Source organism: Sander vitreus, chromosome 10, assembly GCF_031162955.1.
Source record: "Sander vitreus isolate 19-12246 chromosome 10, sanVit1, whole genome shotgun sequence".
Lineage (NCBI taxonomy): Eukaryota > Metazoa > Chordata > Actinopteri > Perciformes > Percidae > Sander > Sander vitreus.
The window spans coordinates 22,702,540-22,721,032 of NC_135864.1; the positions used below are offsets into that span (position 1 = coordinate 22,702,540).

Genomic DNA, 18,493 nt, shown 5'->3' on the forward strand with positions numbered 1-18,493 from the left:
GACACACACACACACACACACACACACACACACACACACACACACACACACACACACAGACAAAGTGAAAACAGTGTCGTTGTGTCATTTGTCGCTGTCACATCTGGTAAAATTGAATAATAATAATAAAAATGTATACTTTATTAATCCCACAAGGGGAAATTATGGAAAAATGTTTATACTCTGTTGTTATTACACACACATGCTCAGTACCTTCATGCACTAATGGAAAGATGTCAGAGTGAGCAGTTTGGGGGTTCAGTGCCTTGCTCAAGAGCACCTTTGCAGCCCAGGAGGTGAACTGGCACATCTCCAGCTACCAGTCCACCACCACACTTTGGTCCGTATGGGGACTTAAACCAACAACGCAACGCCCTACTGATTGAGCTACTGCCACCCCCCATAAATGAATGACTTAGATGATAAAATAAATCCTGACGCATACTAGTTCATTAAGTGAGAAACTTTTTTGATGAGAATGACATGATGAATGTCATTAAAATGCAAACAAACAATAATACCAGTTTACTTGTGCCAATACATAAGCATGCTGGAAGGTCTCACACAAAATGTATAGTTACTGTGTCTGATATCATTTATAAAATCTAGCATACCCTTCCCTCTTCCTCTCCTTTTTCTCTTTTAGGGTTAGAATGGGTTGGAGTCCCTGTATTTTCTACACTTTAGTGTCTTTCTTTTTTCCTTCCAGTTCACAGTCATTATCCTTGTTTTCCCAGTAAAGAAACTTTATCAGGCTACTGAATTATGATTTTTTTCTATATTATCCACTTTCTTATGATTGAGGACATTTGTCTATCTGGGTTTTGGGGGAAATAATTGTGTCTCAGTGTACATCTTTTTGTTTTACTTGGTTGTGTTAATACCAAAAATGTGATGAATAACTCACAAAAATGTAGTCTAGTGCACTGCATCAAGATCTAACATGGGTTAAATCAGTGTATTGACGGACTCCTTGTAAAGACATTTCTCACCACACAGTAAAAAGAAGAGAATACATAATGACAGTATATACTAATGGCTCTATGTTTTTTAGCAGGTGTGAACAAATAAAGGAGAATGTCCTGTGTATAAAAAAAGCTATAGACAATCATATTAATCCTGCATGGAGCCTAAAGTCAACTATTGACAACAATTGACTTCTACACAGACATAACTGAGAAGCAGTGGTGAAAGTAACTGTGTATGTATACTCAAGACTGTAGGCACAATTTTGAAGTACTTTATTTCCTGCTACTTTATACTTCCACTACAACTCTGGGGGAAATATTATGCTTTTGACCCCACTACATTTATCATTACATTTAAGCTATACTTAATAGTTTGCATATTAAGATTTCAAATAGGCCTACAACACATATGATCAACAGAATATGATAAATTATAAATTAAACGTCCCAATAAAGTATACCTCTATAACTTTTACTTGTAACAGTATCTACATTTTGGTATTACAACTTTTACTGCAATGGCAATGTTACCAAAGCATCACATTTAAATGTGTCCAAATATTCGGACAGAACACAATAACCATTATTATTAAAATATGTAACCCTAAAAACCTTCCTATATTCTCTCTCTCTCTCTCTCTCTCTCTCTCTCTCTCTCTCTCTCTCTCTCTCTCTCTCTCTCTCTCTCTCTCTCTCTCTCTCTCTCTCTCTCTCTCTCTCTCTCTCTCTCTCTCTCTCTCAATTTCACTCCCAGAATACAAATGAACGCTTTTCATAGGCGACCCTGAACTTTCGAGTCAGACTGACACACTTTATTCTGTTCATTACGGTAAAAATGGCAGCATGGCGTGTGCTCTCTGCTCTGGAAATGCGCAGAAATGGGGGTGTAACAGGGAACTGCACAAATTCAAAGCAACCGTGGGGCTGGATTCCCTTTTCCAAAACCAAAAAGTGGCGATCACGGAAAAAAATATCGGCGGTTATAAAACCAGAAACCCGCATAACATACAGACAAAATGCGGTGATAAAATGACAGTCTAATGTTTAGCACCTTTTTTACAGCAGTGGTGAAATCCACGGAATGTTCCACACGGGAACAGCTGACCGTAGGATGCCGCACTTAGCCTAACGAGATGTGAACATTACAAGGGAAATATCAGTGATCAGAAGTTTGCATATTAACAATCAGGTAACTACACTGCTGCTCTTGTTATCGCTTTGTCTCGGTTGAATTTTGGAGATTTACGGTGCGTGTTTACGGGAGATTGTTAAACGGGTTATTAGGGCTGTCATCCTGCTCAACCTCCAGCCCCTCCTTGTTTTGCTGCTACCGAGTGCGATGTTGTAATGTTTACATTTAGGCTATGTTGCATACCACTGCTGCCCTCCTTAGTCTCTCTCTTCATTAGGTGCATACTTTTGGATGCATTCAAAAGGCTAGATACGCCAAATGCTTTGCAGTGGAGCATTCAATAACAGACCATGAGATTAAGCCTTACTGGACTAAGTGGGCCTGATAGGTAGTTTATAAGGCCCAATAAAGCTTGATAATCCTCAAGTGCAGCATCACATAAAGTATTGTGCTGCTCCATTTGCTGACCTACAAAAACTGAGAAATTTCGTACAAAAGCTGGTAAGGGGGGGTTTCTCACTTGATCATGCAAGTGCAATATTATATAACCGGCTATGTAGTGTAGTAGGACACTGTGGCCTCCAGTGAGAGTTAAAACAGACTGTGGGCCATTAGTTTTAGACCCAAAAGCAATGTCTCCTACAAAGCTATTTAATTAAAATGCAATTTTACTTTTGGTCGAAATTGATTGTCACATGACACATCACATATGTTTTGAAGTGAGACAGGTTGCCACAAGAGAGATGCTATATTTGGGAAATTCCTAAACTTTTATGGTCAGCGAATGCTCAATTGAGTAAATAGACCAGGTTCCTCATTTGGAAAGAGTTTAACCTGTGGGAACCTTTTCTAATTATTTTGTACTTTCAGTGAATGTCAGTGGTGGAATAAGAATGGATCATTTACTTAAGTACACTTTAAAAAATACTACATCACAAGTCCTGCATGCAAAGTTGTACTTAAGAAAATGTATTAGCAACAAAATGAAGTTAGAGTACTCATTATGCAGAATGATAAATATTACTGGATCATTGTTACTAATGCATGTAATTAATATGTCGGGGTGCAGCTACAATATTATTAAATACTGTTGGGTAGTTTTATCTATAAAAATGCATCTATATATCAAAGAAAATAAAGTAGAAGTACCTCAAAATTTACTAAAGTGCAATGCTTGGGTAAATGTACCTTGCTACTTTTCACCACTGTTATTTCAAAAAGCATTGTATAGCTGGCTGTGCTGTAGATGGAAATATACAGTAAGGAAATGGGATGAAAGACGGTCAGAGTATTTATTCGGTCTGTCATTGGACATACTATTAGGGTTAGGGATATTTAGTTAAATAATATTTTTCACAAGTGGTGACCTTGGTGACACTGCAACCTCTCAAGGCTCAGCTACAATTAACAGGAACTGCTTGTTTTGATACATTGTAGCAAAGCTGTCTGTTGTCTGTATTTGCTGCGCGCTGATTGGTTACTCAGAACAGGAGGCGTGGTTTCGTCATAACAATGCATTTCAAGGAACATACACGCGCCAAGGAATGTTTCCTGTCGTAGCTAACGTTACCTTTTCACACGTTTAACGGTATTTCCTTCTCAAGTAAACGCTGCCGTTAACGGACAGACCATTTTGCTGTTTCTGGAGAAAACGGATTCCCTATGCAGCAGTTAGAAGCTTGTATTAGCTGACAAGTGTTAGCAAGCTAGCAGCTCCGTCCGACATTGTCAGAAGTCTGTCGGAGAAAACAACAGTCTCTAACGATAGTTTAAATCGGGTGGTGGTAACGTTATTCCGTTAGAGGCGGTTACGTGCAAGGATAACTTGATGGGACACGACATTTCGGAGGCTGAAACACCTGCCATCTCCCCTTCTCACCGAGCAAGCAAACTAGCTAAGAAAGTAAGATTTGGTCTGTGTTGTTGGCCAACTCACATAGCTGCTAGCTAAACCTGTCCATACAATGCTGATCTATGGTGTAACATGTTACATGGGTAGCTAGAATAAACACTGATAAATGAGCAGATGTCCGAAACATGTAACTAGTAGCATGATGGCTAAATCTTGCTAACGGCAGTTAAATGCAGCTGGTGATTCTGGACAAAGCGTTAGCCTAGCTTGGCTAAAGTTAGCTACTCTCCTTCAGCAGGGGACAACGAATTTGCCCTGACTGACAGTTGCCACGACTATAGTGTTTGTAATTTTCGCAGTGACGTGTGTGGGGCTTTGCGTTATACTTGTAAGAAACGGTGTAACAGCACAGTTGCCTTCTAAAGTGTATAGCAGCGAGCTGTCCTGTTTGCCTTCCACATCTTTTGTTGTTGTCTTTGTCTTTTGAGCACATGGCTTTCCGTGTTTTTGTTCAGGCAGGCTACAGCGACCCCTATTTATTCTGTCCCCGAATATACTGCATTAATTCCACAGCCACTTTAACACTAGCTAATGCATTTACTCTATTTTAGTAAATACACATGTAACTATGGAATATGTATAACCTAAACTGACGTACGTATGCTTGTGACTTTATTTCTTTATTCGAAATTACATGAATTTGGTTACAAATGGCATAGATCTTGATCAGTCTAGTTAATTAGGCACCTGTAGCGGACATCATACGGTTATTTGTCTTATAATTTGTGATAATTATGTGTTTTAAACATGAACTTTTTCAAGTATATTTTATAAAGCCGTAATTGAAAGTGCTACTGAGCTATTGGAGCAAGTGAATATGAACTATAGTACAAATATAAGTTTGGTATTTAAAACCAACAGTCATGATGACTTTAGTCATGATGAAAGGCAAATGCCATCTCGCAAGAGATAAAATGCAATGTGGAATTAAATATGATCCAGATAAATACCAGAAGATTTCAATGTGCCTAATACAGTGATTGTAATCTAGACTATATATATATATATATATATATAATACAAGAGGCCTGAACAAGGTAACTGAAACCAAATGTAGCCATGAACTTCCTGAGCAAAAACACGTGCCCATATGCTTTAAATGTGCCTCAGTAAAATAAAGAAGTCACACATTTTCTCAAATGATTCATACCAACTTCTCACATTCCTAATTTAAGAGATTTACAGCACAGTAAATGTAAAGCTGATTTATTTTTATTTTTTTCAGATTTAACCTAAACTGCAGGTTGCCACCAACTTGGGGTCCAGATACCTTGAGTGGTCCTCAGAGAAATGACCAATTTAAATTTACGATTATTGTGTGCTGTTCATACCGCTACACCCCTTGATCATGTGGTGCATGTGTGTGTATCTGTGATATGAAATGTAATTTAATGCTATTTGTTACTTGTTTTTTTACTTATTGAGCGATGTTTGATTTTTAAAATGTTGTATTTGTGCTTCCTGTGGGACTGCAGATGTAAATTAGCCTAAGGCTAACTCTGGTGCAGTGCATCAAATGGTTACATCTATGTTTTAATTGCACATTGTCCCTTACAATTGAAACTTAAACCCCTATTTTGTGAACATATAATTGTATAATTTGGTTTTAAAACTTAATATCTAATCCCACTTGGGTGTGTGGTGTAACACATATCTGAAAGTATTTGTGATTTTTTTTTTTTTTTGGATTGACTGGCATTGTACACATTTCACTTGATAGCTCGTATATTTCTGTTGTAAAATGTAAAACTAGCTATCATTATATTTTACCTTATTTTTTTTGTATTGATCAGACTGTGATAGCCAAAGGATAATAAGGTTGTGATTTTGTCAATGGGTGTGTTTTTGCAGGGTTAGGACAATCAGAGGCAACATAGAAGTGCCTCTACTGTACAGTTTCCTTTCCCAGAGCGTGACTCGTCTGCACGACGTCACCAATGCGACCATGGGAAATAGCAGTAAATAGGCTGCCACCAACAGCCCCCTTAAACCCGAGGAGGTTCCTTGGAGAGCCCTGCAACGCCCCAGTGTATCTCAGGAGAAGGTAAAAATTCTGCCTGGTCTTTCCTTAAGACAATTTTCTTATAAAGTACATTGTATTTATTTACTAAAAAGTATTAAGATGAAGATATTTTCAACATCAACGAAATGTCACCTTTGTGTGTGACTCATGTTGCCGTACCCGCAGGCGGGGGAAAAAAAGTCGAATGCACTTTTTTTTTCAACATAAGTTTAAAATGAAAACACACTTGTTAGAACTGAAGTCAGAGAGTCATCAGATGCTATCATTACAACAAAAATATTATTGCATGCAAATGTGGCATATATTGTTATATGTTGACAGAATAATAGACTGCCACATATTGTATATAAACACAAAAGTAGAAGAAAAGAAACCCATGGGTTTACATACCCTTTCAAGTTTGCCTAGACTAAATTATCCAGACGGTTAGGGTCATGCAATGACTTTTTTTGTCTCTTGATTTTAAAAGCGCTGGATCTGCAATGATAAGGATTTCCAGTAGCATTTTCTTCATCAGGAGCATTACAACCTCTAGCTATAGAATCTTGTTACATGCGATGAAAAAATAAAGAAAGATCCGCACACTGTACCTCCCTAAGTGTAATTTATTGCCTTAAACAGTATTTGGATGTGTGGGCCAAGCCTCTATCCAGCAATACTACACACCGACTCATGATTCACAAGCTCCATGAGCCCCCATGTCAACATACACTAAACAAAACCTCAAAAGTATGACACGCTTGTTTCACCCCCCCCCCAAGATATTTAAAATGTAAAAGGGAAAACATATTGCTACATTGTGTGTATCAAGCTTATGCTTGTAATTACTGACATATGCTCCAATTACCTAACATCAATGCCAATAATGTAAGAAATATGCAACTTCTTTTATTTGGATGTACAATATATTTGGATGTACAATATATTGAACTATCTGTGGCATTGTTATTTCTTCTGTGTGATGTTACAGCCCACCAGTGAGACACCAGTGGGGGAGACGAGACAGACCTGTACTGCACACTTCCCTGATCCAAGATGAGAACTTCCATCATCTGCTTTTCTCCCAACATCACCAACAGGTTCCTTTAGATGAGTCCAGACAATACAGCCACACCAGCACACCACCACGCATGCTTCACCCTGCTGCTCACCTGCCCCAGCAGAGCCCCATCATGGTGGATCTACATGACCAGGTAACCGAACAAAAAACAAGCTGATGGGTAAAGAAGTTACAACATTTATTAAACATGATTTGCTGTCTAGTCTGACCAAAGGTATTCCATGGTAATGTGCAGATTTAATATGAAACATGCAGGTTGTTACGTAGTGGTATGTAATGAGTTCCTTTTTGCAGACCGGCTTCTGTTTCAGGCAGATTGTGGAGTCATCCCATGTCTCTTCCCCCCCCCCGCATTTCTTTTCTTAAAAGATGCACCAGGGATCCGTTCCAATATCATACACTGTTACGACGGTGACGACCCATGGATTTCCCATCCATACCGGGCAGCCCCTTCCAGGGTGCAACACTCAGCAGCTCCCAGCATGCTCGGTAATGTTCAGCGGACAGCTCTCTCTGCTCTGCTGCCTTCCTCCTCCTGTGAGTTTGAAAAGGAAGAGCCCAAATGTCAGTGGCATCCATGTAGCACACCATACCAGCCATGCAATCTGTCACTGTTCATGACTAACAAATACGCTGCTGCTGTTACTGTGCAGGATATTTGGTTTAGTTCTGACAAACCGTTAAGCAACATAAAATATGATTTGGTTTGTGTGGAAACAGACAGACTTTAAAATAATTAGTGCGTTGTCAGTGCTGTGACTTTATGTAATGCATCGCTTCTGTTCACTACGCGCTTACAACATGCTTTCATTACTAAATGCCTCACTGCGAATATAAGGAGCAAATTTGCTTTGGTTAGGTGGTGGCTGCTTCAAAGTATTACATTTTATTGTTGACATAAATAAAATAAAACTGACACACTTACATTAATGTCTGCTCTTGTGTGTTTTTATCTCTCCTCAGCTCATACAGGCATGTACCATGCAGCATATGCCGGTGTCTTATCAAGCCTTTCCACCCCTGATCTCCAGCGAACATTTTGTATTGCACCCAACCCCATCTGTACCCCCCCACCAGCCGCCGCACCTTACTCCTTTGAGCCAGTTTGTCCCTTTACAGCCTCAGCACCCACGCATGGTGAGTAGTCCATGACATACAGTACACATGTTCATTAATGAACGCACAGAATGAATGTGAATGAATGTAGAATTTAACCACTAGTTGTTGATTTGCATACATACTGTGTGTCTAGTCAAACCCTAACCCTTTTCTGTACATCTCTCTGTCCTCTCAGCCTCTACAGAGGGTAGACAATGAAGTTGACCTAAGAGGGGACCAGCACCCATTAGGTACCTTCTCCTACCCTCCCTCTCATCACCCACCAGCGCTGCCTCCTTCTCTACCCCTACAGTATCTTCCTCAAGAGCCTTTGCACCAGGAGCTTCCCTTTGGAGTGGTAAGACAGCCTCTAAGACATTTTCAGTCCTTTATTTTCCAGGGAAATGGACCGTGCACTTATGACTTATTTTTAGCATGACCTGCTTCACACCTGTTACATTTTCACACATTCACAGCTGGTGGCTGTCCAGCACACAGGGCATCTGCAGGTCTTGAAAAGTCTTCAAAAGCATTGAACTTTAATTCCTTAAAGAATGCCTGAGGGGTATTAAAAGGTTTAAGTCTTACATTTTTTTTTCTTGCCTGTCTTCAGCAGTAATGTTAGTTAAAAAATGTTTGTGTGTTCGATTGAGGGTCGGGAGACATTTAAAAATTACAAGTGGGATTGTTTGGACAGTGGATTTTGCGTTACAGTCAGCACCATCAGACCTGAAGCAAACACCATCCCTATAACTAGCTAAAACCGCTATGAAGTTTATTGTTTTATAATGGGCAGGTGTCGTTTTAACAAATCTATCTATCTGTCCATTTTAGGCAAGTGGCAGCCTCCGGTGCCAATACAGCCAACACAGAAGTGCCAAAAACTGCATTTCCTTGAATTGCAACTTGAGGTTGGCTCCAAAAGGGAGTCAATCCCCATAGACCCCCATGTTAAAATGTCCAACTTTACAGCAGAAATAAACAAGTTTACAGCCTGGTACCAAAAAATGGTTTTGGTCTCTATAGCTAATTTCCCCCTTCATGACAACTGTATGGGGAGTGAATTATTTTTTTAACTTATTTAACTCACCCATTTCAGTTAGATTAAGGCTTAAAGTTGTGCATAATTAAGGCTCTTTGCCCCTTTTTGGATTAGCCCAGAGTTAGGTGACGTCAGGCACTGCCAACATGGTGAGGGCAGGAGCTGCCCACTTTGAGCTTCATTTTTGCATTTCTGAAACCTATGGGTGATGTCACGGAGACTATGTCCATATATCATGCGGTCTGTGATTTTTATGTCACTTACCCAGGTTCAAGTCGCATTAATGCAATTAATTGGATCATTAGGAATTATTGTTAAACACTGCCAGAAAGTACTGAAGGAAAAGTGATGTCATAAAAACTAGATGGAGCTTTCTGGTACCTAAACCAGCTGAAAACCAATGTACGTGGGTGTTTAGTAGTGTTGTTGATGGATTCCGGTCCGAATGTCAGTATAAAAGGTGTATTAGTTAAATTAATTAATTTTGGAAATAAAATAAAAAGTGTTCTGATTTATGCATAAAGCTAAATCTCATTTAGAGTTTAAGATGGACAAACCTTTGCTGGAAAAAAGAAAAGCTAGCGATGCTCAAAAATCAAACGCATCAGTTAAATCCAAAATACACAAACGCTTATCTTTCTCTAGCATAGCAGTTATAATAATATAAAGTATCCTTTGTCTGAGAAGTCTGGCAGTTTAGGCAAAGTCTAGCTTTTATATCGGTAAAACTCAACGTAGCTACAGGCGAGTCATGTTACTAGCTGTACTTATCGCTCATTGAAAAAGTAATACCATTTATTAAAATACAGTAGCAGTAATTGCTTACATTACTCATGACCAAGCTCAGTCAGAGGTACCCTCCAGCAACTCTAAAGCCGCCACATGTTGCGTCTTCTGTATGTAACAGTTATAGAAATAACGGTATTATAATACCATACAAGCTGCATCCTGCTTCCAAAAGATTTCAGTCCCTCCAGGATTTTTGTGGGAGCTTTTGTAAAAAATTGCGATAAAAGTTGCGATGTCTTTTGTATTTTTTTTGCAATGAAGTTGCGAGAGACAATGAAAATTGAAATGTTGCGATTTTTTTTTTTTTTTTTTTTTTTTTTTTTGGTATACTTCTTGTTTTGGGGAGAATAAAATTACTCTGGGCTGAGTTTTCCTAGGAACCTTACCAAAAAGGCTCAGGATGCTGCAAATGTTGGTATAATATGAAAATGGCTGGTGGATTTAAGAAAAAAAAAAAATATTGAATGAATCAAATCTGAACATATCTGTCAGTGGCTTGTTGATCTTTACATTGTTAGTTATTTTCGATTACTCAAGTAATCGGATAAGAAATACTTTTGCTTTATAGTAAACAGCAATAGTAAATATACAAAAGAGAGGTTTCCTTTTTTAGAAAAAGCAAACATTTTTATTACCAAATTGCATACAATAACAGGGATAGATGCTAATGTTTTTAAGCACTGCCGCATGGGCCACCAAGAGTACATTTTTGGTGGAGGGTAAACGTGACGGTACAAAGCTTGCAGCAGGTCCATTCAACTATACTGTTCTGGGGGCCACATTTTCAGAAGCCTAACACTGAGTGAAGAGAGAGAATAAAGAATGCAGACATCACTGGCATGGTCCGTTGACATCATTCACGTGCATATTAAGTAGCCGTGAGGTTGACCGCTCCAGGGGGGAGGGGCTGGTTTGTCTCCGGCAGCAGCTAAGTTTATAATTTTTTTTCTCCAAATTTCAAGATTAGTAACAAACTAATAAACAGTTACGACTACAAACCGACAGCTTTTGTTTTAAATTGTTTGTAAAACATCGCTATTTGCAGAGTTGCGTGCTGTAGTTGTGTAAAACAGCACGGTGGACGAGAGCAGCAGACGTTTGTTACCTTTTGTCGGGTTCGTTCCGTGGAATGGATGAGTAGACTGGATGTTTTCTCCTGAGATGATGTAGCGGCATGTTTGCAGCTTTAAATGATCCCAAACTTTCTGTCGTTTTCCCTCGCCTGTCTCTTCTCTTAGCCCCTCGCTATTTTCGCTGTCTTCCTTCATTCGTAATCTGCGCCGTCAGTCTTGTGTCCACAGAACCCGTTGTGCGCTAGTAACAATCATGCGTGCAGAAACACAGTGAGCGGTACAACGTTAGTTACATTGATTAAACAAAGCTGCATCAACAATTTTTTGTAATCAAATTATTCTGGACTTTAACTTATCATTGCACTTACAATAACGAGCGTAGCTGTCCTCAATTTAGGTCATCTTTTACGCATCATCTCCGGTTTTTCCTGCATCCACCGTGTGTGATTGGTCAAAATTGTGAGTCGCACCGAATTCACGGTGATTGGTTGAATTTGCGTGAATTGTTGCGATCGCGACATCACAAAATCCTGCAGGGACTGAGAATTGTCACGTTACTGTAAAACTGTTCTTGCATGGGCTGCTCCTAGGATATTTTGGCTCACCAAGAAGCGTGTCCTTATTTCCTAAACAATGTACTTCTAATGCAGTTATCTTAAACTTTCTATCATTATAAAGTGTTTATTATTACTTTTAAATTCACTTTAATCACAGACTTCTGTTTTACGTAATTCCCTAAATCTCTGTGTTTCTCCTCAGCCATATCCCCACATGCTGCCCCGGCGAGTGAGTGGACAAAGATACCGTTTGCAGCAACCTCTCCCTCCTCCTCCTCCTCCCCCTCCATCTTACTACCCAGGCTTCCTTCCTTACTTCCTGTGAGTACTTGCATTAAAATCTCCCTGTTTATGGAGTGTAGCGGTTTTAATCATGTGGTTATTTACTAGAATATAAAATAGATTCCACTTAGTTACTGGCCTTAGCGATCAACTTCTACTGTCACTATCACTGCAGCTGAGTTAGGGTTAATAATATGCTGCATCCTGGTTGTGCATCTCTGCTTTTCAAAAATAAATGGAGTGAAGTAGAAACGATGATTAACACTAGTTAATACTAGACTACTACTACACTCTCTCAGTGCTGCTTAAAAAAAGTTCCCACTACAGAACTTTAGCTCTCATTTTTCACTCGCCGGCAGTTTTTGTCGTTTTTGTCATCGTTGGCTCGATGCCAAGTGTGAACCGGGAGACGAGAGGGTCACTGGTGCCTCGCAGACACATTCCAGATATCTAGCGGGCTAAATATCTGGACCTGTCGGAGACTCTGCCGTGGACAGCCAATGAGAGCGCAAGACACGGTCTCTAACTTGCTTGGAACTTTACTGTAAAAAGGCCGGTTAATAGGGCCTTTTCTGTAGCAGCTCCTCGGCTCTGGAATAGCCTGCCAGACACAGCTTAAGACACTTTTATTCTCTGGCTTTTCATTTTAATTGTGATTAATCAGTGTTCTTTCCTTCTATTTTATGTATGCATATATGTGTGTATGTATGTGTATATACATACATAGTGTATATATATATATATATATATATATATATATATATATATATATATATATATATATATATATATATATATATATGCGATTTCACGAGTTTCAATTTGTTTCTTAACTTATTTCTACTTGAATAGTGTTGTATTTCCATTATATCTATGTATACGTTGTTGTATACTTTGTGAAGCACTTTGGTGCAAACTTGTTTTCTTTTAAAGTGCTATATAAATGAAATAAACTTAAACTGTACGTGTTGCAAATGCAACACGGACTAAAGTTGTTACACCTAGAAAAAAAACGCCTATAAATAGTAAAGAAGTGTGGAAACAGGCTATATTTTGAACAGGTGTGCATCGGCAACACCCCCTAAACCATTACTTTTTGTTTTATCGCTGCAAGTCAGCCACTATTAACTTGGAGCGCTTGTGACATCCCAAAATCCTGTCTCTTGTATGGTATTACATCATGTCCCGTGTCATTTCTCGTTTGTGTTTTCTTCGGAGACTAGACTTGGGGATTCCTACTGGTAAAAGATCAAGTATTCCAGTCAGTCAGTTAGTGTGAAGGCAAGTTGAGTAGTGTGAACAGTACAGCGAACGGACTACTTTGAACGTCTTGTAGTGGGAACTTAGCTTTACAGTCGAGTGAAGTTGCAGTGATTGTGTGAATGTTTCTCTCTCTGCTCAGGTCAATGCTTCCTGTGCCTCCAACAGCAGTGGGCCCAGCCATCAGTCTAGACCTAGATGTGGATGATGTGGAGATGGAGAACTATGAGGTTAGTGTGATGGTTAATGGAAAAGCAAATCTTTTTTTCTTTTCTTTTTTTTTTTCACACATTGAATACATGGGTTGGCAGGGCTCCAGACTGCGACCAAATGGTCGCATTTTGCGACCAAAATTTGAGAGTGTGCGACCGGAATCCATCAACAACACTACTAAACACCCACGTACATTGGTTTTCAGCTGGTTTAGGTACCAGAAAGCTCCATCTAGTTTTTATGACATCACTTTTCCTTCAGTACTTTGAGAAATTTGAGAGTGTGCGACTGAATTTTAAATCCAGTCGCACATGTGCGACCAGTAAATTTGACCCCCTTTTTTTACACGTTAAACGTCGAAATTTTGGTACCTGAGAGCGTGTAAGATTAAGGTTATCTGTCCTCTCTGAAAATTGACAGAGAGCGGAGCTCCGACACACACGCACACACACGCATAGCTGCGGACGGTGCAAACTACGCCGACTCTGCAGGGCAACTTTATTTCTACAGCACCTTTCAGCAACAAGGCCATTCAAAGTGCTTTACATGAAACATTAAAGACAGCTAAAAAAGATTATACAAATACAAGAATAAAAGTTACAGTGAGTAAGAAATGAATAATCAATTTAATAGGTTGTAGGGATGGGTTTGGGAGGAGGAGGATTTTGTTTAATTAATAAAATAACAATGTTCTAAGTACATAGGATAAATAGGTTTGACAATATTTTTTACAACTGAAATAATTGTTTTTTAATTATAGAGGGAAAGTACCAAAAAAAGGTACCTTTGGGTAACGGAACCGAATTTCAGGTATCGGTACCAATATTGGTTCAGTAGTAGCCTAAACAATGTATTTTATATATATATATATATATATATATACTTTTTTTTTTTTTCATGACAACGATGGTGCTGTCAGTTAACCTTCTATGTTGCGTCTTCAAAAGTGACACTGAATTTGAAACAGCACATTGTAATTTCTGCATCTATTATCAAAGTATGTATTAGTAATACAGTGGAAATTAGTAGAAATGTGAATATTTGGTTAGCATGTTGATTTACGGTGTGTGCCCCTAAATTTTCTGGTTGCGCCCCTAAAATGTTCAGTTGAGGGCCACTGTGCTCCTAGTGAAAAAAGTTAGTCCTGGTTGGAGCTTTTTTCGTTTCCATTAGTGTGGTCATAAGTGTTCATTGTAATTGACTGGAAAATGACTATTTCATATAAAGATACTGATGGTTTACCATAATTTGAAATATTTAAGTATTTAGAACAGTACAAGAAGTAACACAGTTACTCGTATATGAATTGTGACATTGCAGAATTCATGTAAAAGTGTAGAGATTCATTTAAAATACACTTATACGCGGCCATAACTTCTAAAAGCTAGGGAAAGGTTAACTCCTTTTTTCACTATATTATATCTCCAAGGTTATAGGTGTGATTAAAATTGTTTGGTGGCTGTATAGTATTTTACTTTCAATGTGATCTCTCTCTCTCTCTCTCTCTCTCTCTCTCTCTCTCTCTCTCTCTCTCTCTCTCTCTCTCTCTCTCTCTGTGTGTGTGTGTAGGCTTTACTGAATCTGGCGGAAAGGTTGGGTGAAGCAAAACCACGTGGACTCACTAAAGCTGATATAGAGCAACTTCCGTCCTACAGATTCAACTCAGAGAATCATCTATCTGAACAAACGCTGTAAGCCTTTTCCTCACCCTTTTAATAAACGAGCCACTTATATTCAGTCAACATAGATGTATGTATGTATGTCTTGGTAACTCAATCCTTTCTTCTCCTTAGGTGTGTTGTGTGCTTTAGCGACTTTGAGTGTAGGCAGCTACTTCGGGTATTACCTTGTAACCACGAATTCCACGCAAAGTGCGTGGATAAATGGTTAAAAGTAAGTTGATGCCAGTTTTAACAAAACCTCATGTCAGTGTCCTCATAATTTGTGTGAATGTTTTGAAATTGAGGTGCTTAACATCTTTATGCTTCACATTTCCGCTTGACTTCCAGACCAATCGCACTTGTCCCATCTGCCGAGCCGATGCCTCGGACGTACACCGGGAGGTGGAGTGAGAACAGTCTCTGAGTGCTGAACTGGAAAGCTGCACACACACCAGAGTCTGTCCCAAAACTGGGGACATCTGCCACCTAACCTGCGTCCTCCAGTAAATATAGCTTACCAACCCACCACTCCTGCCCCTTCCTAAATAATAAGCAATCCAGGATTGTTTACTGGAGCCTGTTGTACCTCTGCTGTGCTTCATTGTCCAAGTCTCATGAAACCCACTGCCTATCGCAGCCTATAGCAAGAGTTCTGGGATCGCCAGCCAGTTCTTTCTCTGCCCCCTCGTTGCAGATTCCAAAGATTTCCCCAACAATGCATTATTTGCTGCTTTTGTTTACAGGGTTTCATTTTTACTTAGTGGATTTGGTTGTGGTGTTCATGAATAGTGGGAGTCCTGCATTGGAAGAGTTGAGTCAGGAGCCTGGAGGATGATAGGCTGGACGCCTTGTGCAATTAGCAGAAAAATAATAGGAATACTTCGACATGTGCATCTGTGTTTGGAGGCGACGCCTGACCATCATAGATGTATGCTTGTGTAGGTGTTGGGCAAAGTGACTTGTTAATAATGTATGTTCTGCAATAATGTATTGATCATTTCAACAGTTTTACCCCGTATTTGTTTTAGATTTGCCAATTCTATTGTGAAAGTGGGACTTGCTATGGTTAAATGCAGATTCTGTTGAGCCTGAGGTTATGGACTGCAAGCGTTGGGACATGCAACTGTGGGGTTTCTTCTGCCCCAGATTATCCACTCTGGAACACAGATCTGTACAAAAGCAGTCATGGATTAATGGACTGCGGGGTTTTTTGAGGTCATCTGGCATAACTGCACAAGTGCTACATCCACCCTCCACGTCAGCGTTGTTCCTCTGGCAAGTGTGTATGAGTGTGTACATATTGTGTGTGTGTGTGCGTGTGTATGTTTGTCCTGTTCACAGAGCCAATGCATTGTGTAACCACTGGATACAGGGCAGCATGCTAGGATTTGCATGAACTGTTGATTCAGACAAGCAATATTTTAATCAAGCATTGCCACCAAAATTGTCGAATGTTAAGAAAAAGAATAGACAAAGAGGCATACTAATAGAGAACTGCTTGCTTATTCAGAGAGCGCCATGAGGGAAGACTAGCATGTGGTTCCAACCTGACTGCGTTTTAAGGATGGGAGTCCTCATCTGAAGGCTGTGCTAATGCCATAAAGCTCTGGAGGCCTGTGCAGAAAGCAATATGTGCAGTGAGTGGCGAGTTTTAAATGAACTTTCTTCCACTTTTAGGAAGTCTGGGCTTTTTATTTCATTGTTTGTGAGCCAAATCCAATATACACATATAGCCCACTGTTCAACATTTCAGATCTGCCTTCTAATGACCTTGACAAGCACAAACCTATTACTAATCCTGAAAATACCTTCATCATTTCCACTTGTTTTAAAAGTATGGTGTTTAAAAAATTATTTATTGGTTTTATCTTCTTGAAAAAATACATTGAAGGAAACAGTTGGAGCACTAACATGTTTGTGTAATGTATGTTTTAATCTGGTAACTTGGTCAGGTCATGGTAATGGTGTTGTACAAGAGCAACTGTATGTATAGCTTCAGTGTGAATGCTTTTAGATAAATGTTTGAAGACAGACGAATGTTGAAAACCCTTGTAGAAGTCACTGGTGACACTCCCGTTACGCTAAATGTGTCCCACAGTGGTCCGGACGGAGTGTTCAGGAGTGTAGAAACACTGTTAGACTTCTAGTTCCCTGCTTGTATTCACACTAAAAAAAGGATACATTTGGGATGGGAGGGAAAAGAGCAACAAATGGATTTTTGCTTTGGATTCACTCTTGTCCCTAAACTGCCCAGTAAGCACTAACAGGCAACCTTGTAACCTTTTTGCTTTTATGTGTAAAGGGTTCTTGCCTTTTTCTTTACTTCTGTTTCTTAAGTGAATGTGAGTCTTTGATGTGTGTGCCACCTTCAAAAGAAAAAAAGAAGCCATTTAATGAGTTAAACCCACAGCTTTGAGAATTAACCTATGTGTACATATCTATTCGCTGGCATATATTGTAAGTTAAAAAAAAAAGAAAATCACTCAGGGCCTCTTGCTATATAAAAATAAAGGAGAACAGTCCATTTCAAATGGAAAGGATGCCATCAAAAGGGTATATCTGAATTTAGCGTGATTGTTTTCCTCAGACCGCAAATGATTTAATGTAATCAATTATAATATTCTGTTTTGTCGGAAATAGTAGATAATACATCATTTAAAGACAGGCATGCAAGAAGAAAAAAAAGATCAGTAAATATCTTATTAATATTCACTGAAACGAGGCAATGTACACTGCAACTCATTACAAGTGTATTATTCAAACCTGTTTGACTTTTGTTATATTACTCAAACCATATGTTTCACATAGCGGTTGTGATCCCATTTCTAAATGTGCCATGAGGCACACTATCCTACCTAACTCACTCCCAAATCTACTTCAGAGGTGTTTTGCATGACCTTAAAAAAATAAATAAAAAAAAATAAGGGTAAAACAAGTGTGTTGTAGTGGAGGATATCTCAAAATCTGGTGGGGACCTATTTAATGGCGCACAATATGCATGCTTGTCAGCCAGATCCCAACTGATTTTTAGCTCTAGTTGGCTTTGGGTTCTGGGGGTCTGGATCGTAACGCTCAGCTGATAACTGCCATGCATTGTACTGCACACATTTGTAATAGAACTGAATGACTACAAGATTTTATTGCGCTAACTTCATTTTATAGAGAAAAAAAAAAAAAAAAAACTGGTCTTGAATCCAGAAATTCTTACATACATTGTGTTACTGTTCTTGCCCTAACGACTGAAAATGACATGCTCTGAAACTACTGTAGTTTATCAAAAGCCATAGTGAAAAGGTGCTAGATGTTCTGCTTTTAGGTATGAAAACTCACTTGCGTGAATGCAATAGTTTGTCATGGATCCCATGTATTCTTAAAGCATGTTATATTAATACCCCTAAACAATGTCCGTGAAAATCAATATAG

General features: G+C 39.1%; 1 protein-coding gene across 4 annotated transcripts; it reads left to right on the top strand.

Moving 5' to 3' along the window:
- The first annotated feature begins 1,929 nt into the window (after window positions 1-1,929).
- Window positions 1,930-16,921, top strand: rnf44 (ring finger protein 44). 4 transcript variants are annotated; one of them, XM_078260957.1, is made up of 12 exons: window positions 3,599-4,003; window positions 5,238-5,395; window positions 5,864-6,056; window positions 7,006-7,228; window positions 7,465-7,632; window positions 8,059-8,232; window positions 8,390-8,551; window positions 11,857-11,975; window positions 13,339-13,426; window positions 14,979-15,100; window positions 15,203-15,302; window positions 15,419-16,921. In XM_078260957.1, exons 3-12 carry the CDS (start codon window positions 5,950-5,952, stop codon window positions 15,479-15,481), a joined length of 1,326 nt encoding a protein of 441 aa, XP_078117083.1. In that variant the 5' UTR covers window positions 3,599-4,003; window positions 5,238-5,395; window positions 5,864-5,949; the 3' UTR covers window positions 15,482-16,921. The 4 variants fall into 4 exon arrangements, with proteins under 4 accessions (XP_078117084.1, XP_078117083.1, XP_078117082.1 ...); XM_078260958.1 differs by lacking the exons at window positions 3,599-4,003; window positions 5,238-5,395 and adding an exon at window positions 1,930-2,157; XM_078260956.1 differs by lacking the exon at window positions 5,238-5,395.
- Window positions 16,922-18,493: the final 1,572 nt, after the last annotated feature.

Coding starts and splice junctions, on each gene's coding strand:
- rnf44 (XM_078260958.1), top strand. CDS start 5,950: ATGCGACCATGGGAAATAGCAGTAAATAGGCTGCCACCAACAGCCCCC. Junction 7,633..8,058: donor TCTGCTGCCTTCCTCCTCCT/GTGAGTTTGAAA, acceptor ATCTCTCCTCAG/CTCATACAGGCATGTACCAT. Junction 15,303..15,418: donor GCGTGGATAAATGGTTAAAA/GTAAGTTGATGC, acceptor CTTGACTTCCAG/ACCAATCGCACTTGTCCCAT.